The sequence below is a fragment of the Gorilla gorilla genome, chromosome 1 (genome assembly GCF_029281585.2).
Source record: "Gorilla gorilla gorilla isolate KB3781 chromosome 1, NHGRI_mGorGor1-v2.1_pri, whole genome shotgun sequence".
NCBI classification, from domain to species: domain Eukaryota; kingdom Metazoa; phylum Chordata; class Mammalia; order Primates; family Hominidae; genus Gorilla; species Gorilla gorilla.
In genome coordinates this window covers 100,149,863-100,159,605 of record NC_073224.2, presented here as the reverse complement: position 1 = coordinate 100,159,605, position 9,743 = coordinate 100,149,863, and the positions used below count along the sequence as shown (strand labels likewise).

Sequence of the window (9,743 nt, the reverse complement as noted above, 5' to 3'; positions counted from 1 at the left end):
GGGACACAGAGAGCTCCTGGGAAGTGGGGTGAGGAGGAGACACTGTGGCTGGAGGACCCTCGGGCTAAGCTGCTGCCAGCACAGCACTGTCATCAGCACACCCCTAGCTCCCACGCTGACAGTTCAGCTCCCCCTCCACTTTCCCTTCTTCCCTGCCTCCTGCTGCAGCGTGTGAAGGAAGTCCTACTGAAGAGCTACGCTGTCTTCAGCCTCCTTCCTGCTCTCCTGGGCCCTGGGAGGCTCCCAGGTCACCTGGCCCAGCCTCTCTCATTGTGTGGGAGTCTGAGGCTCAGAGAGGATCAATGCTGATGTGAGGCCATGCAGCCAGACTGAGGAAGAACAGGCCTGCCTCTTCCCTCACCCTGCTCCCACCCAGTCAGGCTGAGGAGATCAGGCCAGACAACTTGTTTGGGTTTAGAGACAAGGGGGCTTATTATGCTGGCGGCACCAAGGCGCTAATGGGGGGGACATACAAGGGTGGGGGTGGCCCCAAGGCCTAATCCCTGTAATCAGTACTGTGGGCAGAGATGATGATGGGCCTGGCTTCTGCAGGCGCTGAGGTCACCTGGACTGGCCTCCCCCAGCCAAGCAACAGCCCCTGGCCCTCCCCAGGCCCCAGCACTGCTCCCTGCAGCTTGGGTCTGTCTGCCTTCATCTCCCCAGGTCCTCCTCTCCTCAGGAGGCAGCCCCTCCCCAGTACCAGCTTCCTCCTCTCCCCCGCCACCCCGTCTCTCTCCTGTACTAACCCTGAGGGTCCCCTCTGAGTGGGGGAAGGAAGAGTCCAGACTTTGAAGCGGAGGCATTACTTTATTCAGGCAGGGACTAGCCAGGCAGGGCCACAGCGTGGCAGGGATAGGGGGAGTCAGGACATGGGAGTGCCGTCACCTCCATTAGCCACAGGCCAGACGGCCCAGGAGGGCGTGCTACTGCAGTGAGATGGTGCGCTACTGCAGTGAGGTGGTGCAGGGCTGGTGAGCTTGGGCACAAAAGCCAGCATGTCACCCTCCCTTTGGAGAAGCCTCTGGGCCACAGGCCTTTTCCAGCTGACGGGATGCGGAGGGAAGGGGACCTAGTACTATCGGGATTCAGCTGACTTAGCCTATGAGATGGAGCAGGCAAGAGATTCCCTTTGCAGGGCGGGAGGTTATATTCCTACAGCCTCCATTCTTGGAGTAGGCTCCTTTGCCACACCCCTTTTCACCTTAGCGGGCCAGGCCTCTCAGCCAGAAACCATATGTCAAGAGATTGTAAGTTAAGAGTGCCGCTCCTGAGCAGGGAGCGGGCTTGGAGGCATCCTTCCCCTCCTCACACCCCTAAGTCCCCAGTGCCGGGCAGATGGTCTTTTCCTAGTCCTCCCCTGAGGACCAGGACTCTCTATCTCCTTCCCTCTGAGTGAACTTCAGGAACTGACCCTGGCCCAGGTGAACAGGAGCCCCTGCCCAAGAGGTCTTCAGGGCACTCCCCTCCTCCTCCTGAAAGGGGTTCCCTCGGTCTCCCTCAGAGACCAGCGGCATTCCTTGCCCCACTTCCTCAGACTGCTCCAGCCCGTTCATCACTCCCCCATTCACATGCTGTGACTTCCCCTCCAAGTTGGGACCCTGGCCATTAACACCAATGATGTCTGCCCCTGGGCCTGCATCCTCCATCCCACTGGGGATCTCCAGAGGGCCAGGGACTTTGTCCTCCCTCTCCAAGGAAACAGGGTCAGACTCTTCCTCTGAGCCAGAAGGCTCAGCACTGTCCTGGGACTCCGTTTCCAGGGCAGTCTTGGGGGCACCAGCCACTGCACCCCTCAAGCTGTCATCCCAGGGGACACTGACACTCACAGAATCAGACTCCAGGAATTCCTCTCTCTGGGAGCTACTCAGGGCCTGGAGGCTGCCAACAGAAGACCCTGGCCCCCACCGCCCAGCCCCTGGCTCCCTCCCCTCCTCCTGATCCTCCTCTCCCTCCTCCCCACTTTCTTCCTCATCTGCAAACCCATCGGACTCCCCATCCCGATCCCAGGCTGCAGGATCCAGTAGCAGCTGGGGCACCTGGCCCAGAGGTTCTGCCACCTCCCCAGGGACCCCAGGAAGAAGAGGTGCCTCAGTCCCCAGGTCCTCAAATTCTTCTGACAGGTCAGAGTCACGGCCACACTCCTCTTCTCCCTCCTCCCCCTCCTCCTTTTCTGAGGGTGGGGCCTCAAGGCCCTCGGAAGCCAGGACAGCAGGATCCCAGCCCTCCTTTCCAGTCTCCCCTTGAGGGGGTGGCCTCTGCTCTCCAGTGGGGTCCCACCTGGGGGAGGTGGGGGACCTGAGGTAGAAGCCCAGGGGAGTGGAGTCTGGAAGGGTCTCCCCGAGCTCATCTTCCTCGCTCTCTTCTCTGCTCTCCTCCCCTTCCTCCTGGAGGCCCTCGGGGATCTCCCCAGAACCCAACTCCTCCTGCTCGCTCTCTACTTTCCCCAGGGCTTCAGCCCTCCCCTGCACCCCCCAGCTAGCCTCCTGACTCCCTTCAGCCTGAGGCTGAGGCCCAGGGGCATCTTCCAGGATCGGGGTGTACGTTGGGCTGGGGGAGACCAGCACTGGTGGTACATCCTCCTCAGCTTCTTCTGACCCCAGGGGCCAAGGTGGAGGGGCATCACTTCCAGTGTGGCCCAGAGTCTCAGCAGGGAACGCCTCCTCTGCTCCCCTGGGGGCCTCAGCCTCTGACTCCTCCCCACCCTTGGGAGGCTCCCAAGGGTCTCTGCTCTTCCCAGGCAGCTCGGAGAACTCTGTCCCCAGACCACCTGCCTCCTCTAGGTCCTTTCTAGGCCCTTCCAAGCCCTGAACCCTCTTTGCCTCCAAACTCTCCTCTTCCAGGGGTGGTTCCATCACCTCTTCCCTGGTCAGATGGCCTGGGTCCTCCAGCCCTCCCACCCCCTGCCCCGGGCCTGGCTCAGCTCCCGCAGCAGACTCACCCATGGCAGGCTCTGACCCCAACATGACCTCTGGGGAGGCTTGGTCACCCCCTGGGGCCACATCATCTTCCACCAGGGGCTCTATCGCCTCTGGCAGCCCCTGGGGAGCCTGGAGGCCTGGGGCCCCCACCTGTTGTGATTGCCCTTCAGGGTCCTGGAGGCCCTCAGCCCCTCCCTTCACACTGGCTCCCTCAACTAGGCCTCTCTGCTCTTTGGGCTCAGGGCTCTCTGGGTGCCCCTCGCCTGGGATCCAGACCTCCTCTGTGGCATTCAGCTCTCCCTGCTCTACCACCTCCTCCTTCCCAGTGACGCCATCCTGCTCCCTCAGATTCAGCTCTGCCTCATCCTCATTTTCCACTTCAGCCATCCCAGGAGGGCTTTCCTGAGCCAGTTCTTGGTCCTTCTCCACCGTATCTTCCCACCTCTGCACATCTGCAGACTGTGGCAGCTCCTGTCCCTCCTCCTCCAGAGACCTCAGTGACTCTTGGTACTCTCCCTTTCCCAGGTTCTCTTCCTCTTCCAGATTCCTTTGACTTTCCTTGTCTACCTCCTCTGGAGATCTCAAATTCTCCAGGTTCCATGCTCCCAGAGATCTCAGTGATTCCTGATTCTCCTCTTCCAGGAGTCTCAATGTCTCTTGGTTCACTTCCACAGACTCCAGTGGTTCTTGAATTTCCTTTTCTAGAGGTTTCATTGTCCCCTGATTTATTTTTTCTGGAGTCCACAGTGGTGTTTGAGTTTCTGGAGATTTCAGTGTTTCCAGGTTCTCTTGTCCTGCAGACTTCAGTGATTCTAGGATCTCTGTTTCTAAAGATTTTACTGCCTCTACACTCTCTTCTTTGAGTGACTTTAAGAACTCTTGATTCTCATTTTCAAGAGGCCTAGCTATCTCCTGGTCAAGAGACTTCAGTGGTTCTGGATCCACTTTTTCTGGGGGTCTTAATGTCATCTGATCCTCTTCCCCTAGAGACCTCCGTCGCTGTTGAGTCTCTTTTTCAAGAGTTCTCAATGTCTCTTGGTCCTGTTCTTCTAAAGACCTCAGTGACTTGTGATTCTCTGTTTCTAGAGGTCTCACAATACTGTGGTCCTCTTCTTCTAGAGTCTTCAGTGGCTCCTGGTTCTCTTTTTCTAGAGCTCTAAAGGCCTCTTTGTTCTCATCTTCAAGAGACCTCAGGGGTTCCTGATTCTCCTTTGTCAGAGGTCTCAGTGCCTCCTCATCCCCTACTTCTGGAGATCTCAGTGGCTCTTGATTCTCCTTTTCCAGAGCTGTCAATGACTCTAAGTTCTCTTGCAGAGAACTTACTAATTCTTGATTTTCCTTTCCTGGGAATAAAAATGTCTCTAGATTACCTTCAAGAGATTTCATTAGTTCTTGATTCTCCTTTTGCAGGGATTGCAATGTCTGTGTGTCCTCTTTTCCTGTAGGCTTAAGTTGGCCTACAGCCTCTTCTTCTAGAGGTCTCACTACCTCCACATCCTTTAATAGCTCTTTATTTTCCTTTTCTAGACTTTTTAGTTCTTCTAAGTCTCCTTCTAAAGACCTCGGACATTCTTGATTCTCCCTTTCTAGTGTCTCATGGCTCTGGTTTTCCAGAGTCTTCAGTGACTCTTGAATCTCCTCTCCCAGAGACTTCAGGGTTTCTTTTTCCAAAGGAACCTGGGAGTCCTGGATTTCCTTCCTGTTTAGATCCTCTTCTTCCCATATTTCCTGCTGCAAGCTGCTTACCACTTTGCCCTCTATGGCTGTTTCTTTCTCTACCAACCCCCAGATTTGCCCTTCACCTTCCCCTTGGCATATGCTGAACACTCTAGACCCACCGGATTCTCCATCCTTAGCCTCTAAACTGGAGTGGTCAGGGCTGAGGGGTGGGGCCAAGGAGGCATGGTCCTCTGGGGACTGGCCTGTACTGGCCTCTTGCCGCTGGCCCCCAGGCTCCTCTGGTCCAGGCAGGACGCTGGCAGGAATGGCCACCCTGGTTTCAGCCCGCAGGGGCTCTGGAGCCTGTTTCCTCCCACCCTGTGTCTGGAGCAGAGACAGAGGAGCATCCTGGGCTCTGATCTCTGCATCTGCAGCAGGAGAGGGTGCCTGAGGTGTGGGGGGGATGGGGGTGCTGGCCAAGGTAGGGGTACGGGCCTGGAGGAATTCTTGGTTCTTAAGAAAGGCTGGCACAGGTGTCTCAAGGGTAGCAGGCAAGGGTGAGGGGAGGGAAGTTGGGCTCAGGACTGGGAGCAAAGATCCAAGACGCCGGCCCTCTGGGGTCCCAGGGAATTGCAGCTCCAGCTTGGGGTCTGGAAAGGCAGAGGGGGAAGAAACAGCATCAGTATATCACTGGCAGTGAGGGGAGCCACAGAGCAGCCACCGCTGGCAAGAGTATCCATGCGCCTGCCCCTGGCGCCCATGGCTGGGCTGAGAGCATGCTCACTGATACTGGAGGCCACAGACTTGAAATTTAGATTGGTGCCTCTCGGGAAAGATAGGTCTGGGTATGAAGAGCAAAGCAGGGTAGTTTCTGGGGGAACTTGGCCCCTCCTCTTACCCTGAAAGCTGAGGGAAGTCTTGGAGCCACCGCCAGGTGTTTGCAGCCGGGAGTTCTCAGCCTCCAGGAGGGTCCTGGAGAGGACAGAGGGAAAGTGGGGTCAGCCCTCTGCCCCCAGGCCTGCAGGCAGCAAGCCAGCTGGGGACAACTCAGGCTGAGCTTGCACCATCCAGGCCCTGCAGGCTTCCTCTTCATTTGACACTGTCACACAAAAGCCACACTCAGGGTGAAATCACACAGTCACATACCCACAGACATCACACACTTGGTCACACAAAGTCACACTGTATTTGGGATACACAGCAGAGCTCAGACATAGAAGCAGATTCCCACACAGTCGGACATTGCCCTACACACACCCACACAAGGCTTAGGCTAGCCTCCTCCTCCCAACCCAGGCCAATGACCTCATCCTCTGTGTGGGGGACCGATTCTCATGCTAATTGCTGCCATTGTCCAAGCCACCATCTGGAGGGTCTGAGAAGGAGAGGATTCTGGGGAAGTGGGAATTCTCAGGCCGTTCCCATGGGATGGGCTCCCTCCTCCTTCCCCGGTGGCCCCCAGAGCTAGCGACAGACAAAAGCAAATGAATTCAGCTCCCCCTCTCCAAATCCTTTTCATGCCTCAAAAAATAGCAGTTAAATTCCTCGGGGCCCACCAGACCCTTCCCCTCGGTGGCTTCACTGGGGGTCAGGGCCCTCATCTCAGGATCTCTAAGCACTCTGGATCCCAAGCTCTTCGGGGCACAGAGGTCTTTGTGTCCAGGCCCCTTCCTCAGCGCCCCTTGAACCAAAGAGGGGAGCAGGGACCAATCAATTCAATAACTTAGGATGAGCAGCTGCTCCTCTCTGCTTTGCTCCATGATCTCTGAGTCTGGTTAGCACTCGCTGTAGCCTCACCTCTGTCCTTCCCAGTGCTGCGGCCTTCCTTCTGGGCGTCTCTTCCCAGGCGGTGGAGCCCCTCTCCTCCACGTCCTCCCCAGAGCCTCACTGACCTTCCGTCTCTGGGCCTTGCCTCCCCTCCTTTCCTGGATCTCATGTGGCCCCTCACCAGCCACAGAGCCCCTTCCTCAGGCTCCATCAATGGCCCCTCAGCCAACAGGACCAGTTTCCCAGAAGAGACTGCGGGCTTTGCCCAAGGCCACATAGCAAGTGAGAAGCCACCCCTCCTTGGTCTCAGCCATTTCTAGGATAACAGAAAATGTGGACAATGAAAGGCTGGGCAGGACCAAGGGCACTAGGGGCATCAGAGGAGTCTGGCCCCATGACATCCAGGCTAGAAGAGGCCTTGGAAGTCCCCCAGCCCAGCCCTCAGCCCCTAGACGAGGCTGAGGTCCAGGTCAGGTGGCAAGTCAGTGCAGCCACCCCATGCCTGCAATGCCTCCTTTCTGTGGCTGCCAAAGGACATGACCCCCTGGGTGTGGGCACACATAGAGTTGGAGCTTTGCCCCTTGGGGGAAGGGTCTGGATGCAGTTGCCCCACACGGGCCCAGCCCCTCTCCAGAGGCTGTCCCACTCGGCAATATTATCTCTCCTGGGGGGATTTCCTGGGCACAGGACATTTCTCAGGTCTCCAGCCTACGGGGGAGCAGATGGTTTCAGGCAGGACATGTTCCGGTGTGGAAGTGACCAGCCTAGAGTCACAGAACCCAGTGGCAGCAGAGTTGCCATCACCTACACCTCTGGTCCCCTTCAGCCACGTAGTCTGCCCCAGCATGTGTGTGTGCCTCTGTGTGCCTGGGTGGACAGGGCTCGTCTCGTACCTGTACGTGGCCACCTCCAGGCTGAGGGACATCTTGAGGTGCGCCAGCTGCTGCCGACCTTCCAGGACCTGAGCGATCTGGCTCTGTAGGCCCTGTTTCTCCTGCTCCAGGGCCTCCACAGCCAGCTGCAGGGCAGGCGAGAAGCAGTCAGTGGAGGGGCTGGGGTCCCTTCTGTGAACCAACCTGCATCCTGCCCGCTGCCGCTGCCCGGGAAGCACCTCCTGCTCCCTGGCTGACTTATCTGTGTAGCAGACCCCCGCCTCCCCTACCCTATTCCCTTCCCAGAGAGCCCCCTCTGGATCAGCCAAGATGAGCCCAGGGCCCCTGTCAGCCCTCTCAGCTCTCTCCCATGGCCTGCTCCTCCTCTGAGGATGCTGATTAAATGGTAGCACATGTTGCTCAGAACACAGCTCCCACAGGAAGGGGAGGTGAGGGAGGAGACGAGATGGGTTATGGAGAGAGAAGAGGGGAAAAAAAAGCGAAAGCAGAAGGAAAAACGATTAATCAAGATGCCTGGAGCCTGCAGGACTGGAAGGCAAACAGCCCCCGTCCCCCATTGGTCCCATCTCCCACAGCTGTCTCCTGCTCCTCACAGCAGGCTCTCACCCCCGCCCCACCCCCGTTTCCCACATGTTCTGGATTCTCTCTCCTCTGAGAGGAGGGATGGGGAGGTGGCCATGGCACCTCTGTGCGGCCCAGGCAAGAAGCTGTTTTCTCAGCTGCTGGTCACATCTGTGCCCTGTGAGAAGGAGCAGCTGTTATGGGCCTCTGGAATGTGCTCCAGGGAGCCGAGAAGCCATGACATGGGAGGGGGCTGGTAGCCATTCACTCAAGGCCCCTCACTCCTCCCCTCAGGGGGAGGAGGGCTGTGAGGAACTTGGTGATTCTGAGTGGCCAGGCCACCAGATTCAGCGCAGAGGCGACAGTGCTGGGTGTCTTCCTGGTAATACCAGAGCCTGGGGAGGGGCCCGAAGCCCCGGTCATCATCAGAGCCAGAAGGTGCCATCCAGAGAGTGGCGGGGCTGCTGCAACGGGTCTTGGGCCTGACTGCCCACCCGGGATGTGCTTCGAGAGGCCCCACCATTCGCATCCTACACTAGACGGGCTGTAAAAGTCTAGGACTTGTGGCACCAGGTTTCTGAGAACTGGCTCCTGATTCAGCAGCCAGCTAGCCCCACTCCCTTCCCAGAAGGTCTCTGAGCTTCATAAGGGACTTTCTGGAGCTTTCTGGGACTTTCTCTCACCCAGGCCCTCAACCTCCTCACCTGGAACTTTTCAGTAGCCCGCAGCCGCTCCTGCCAGCGGCCCTCCAACCTCTGTTCCAACGCTGCCCTGCGCTCCTGGAGGCCTCCGCGCTCAGCCTGGAGCTGCTGCAGCTCCAGGCGGCCCTCGCGGGCACCCTGCACCGCCCGGCCCAGCCGCTCGCGGGCCTGGCCCAGCGACGTCTCCATGTGTGCCACGCGCTCCTGGTAGCCGCGCACTGCCCCGCGCCACGCCTCGCCCAGTCGCCTTGCCAGCTCCTCCACCTCCGGGGCCGGCGCGGGAGGCCCGCGGGGCGGCGCGGGGCAGCGGGGGGCACAGGCAGCCTGCGCGTTCAGGCCGACGCGCTCCTCCTCGTGCGCCACGCGTAGAGCCTCTAGCTCGCGCTCCAGCTCTGCCGCCTGGCTACTCAGCCAGGCCCGGGCGCATTTCTCTGCCTCGACGGCGCGCCGGTTGCGGGCTACCTCCTCCGTCGTCCGCTCCCGGGCCAGCCGCAGCTGCTGGCATCGGCCTGCCACGCCCTCCAGCTCTTCAGCCAGGTTGTCGCGCGCCACCTCGGCCGCGTGCTTCTCCCGCCAGCGTTGGTCAACGAGGGCCCGCAGGGCCGCCAGCTCGTCGTCGGCACGCGCCCGCCAGGAGGTGTCCGCGGATTGTGCCCGGAGCCCCCCGAGCTCCGCGCTGAGCAGCTCATTCTGCTCCTCCAGCGCCTTGACCCGGGCCAGGTAGGCCTCCAGGCGCCGATTGAGCTCCCACATCTGAAACGACTCCTCCCCCATGCAGCCCTCCATCCTGCTCGTCTGACCCACTGAGGATGGACAGACGCGGGGCACCAGGAGAAGGGAGCGGCTCGCAGAGCTTTTAGGACGGAAGAGAAAAGAGACCGACGGGGACAATGACGGGGCGGGGCGGGGTGGGAGTAGCCTGAGCGACTGAGAGTCGGGAGTGGGAGCGAGGCTATTCATACTCCCGCCAGGCGGGCGGGAAGAGGGGCGGGACCCAGGCCTTAACCCCTTAGAGGTCAGAGAGTGGCAGCAGCCTCTGTCCCTGCTTCCCCAGGGTGCTGGAGAGTGGAACCAAAGAAGAAGTTGTACCGTGGAGAATCGGATCTGATGGTGGTGGCTTTCTGAGGGAGGAGGCTGTGAAGAAGGGTCACAATCCCCGAAAAAGGCAGATAATGCACAGAACTGAGCCTGTGGGGGTGGGAGTGCCAGGACGTTCCAGCCTGGGAGGGAGTGCAGTCTCAGTT

General features: G+C 59.2%; 1 protein-coding gene across 1 annotated transcript; it reads right to left on the bottom strand.

The window, feature by feature from the left end:
* Positions 1-787: 787 nt before the first annotated feature.
* Positions 788-9,431, bottom strand: NES (nestin). Its single transcript, XM_019024659.4, has 4 exons — positions 8,503-9,431; positions 7,238-7,362; positions 5,476-5,549; positions 788-5,227 (listed from the first exon to the last, which is right to left on the bottom strand). The coding sequence occupies exons 1-4, from the start codon at positions 9,283-9,285 to the stop codon at positions 1,347-1,349; spliced, it is 4,863 nt and encodes a 1,620-aa protein (XP_018880204.4). The 5' UTR covers positions 9,286-9,431; the 3' UTR covers positions 788-1,346.
* Between the last annotated feature and the right edge of the window lie 312 nt (positions 9,432-9,743).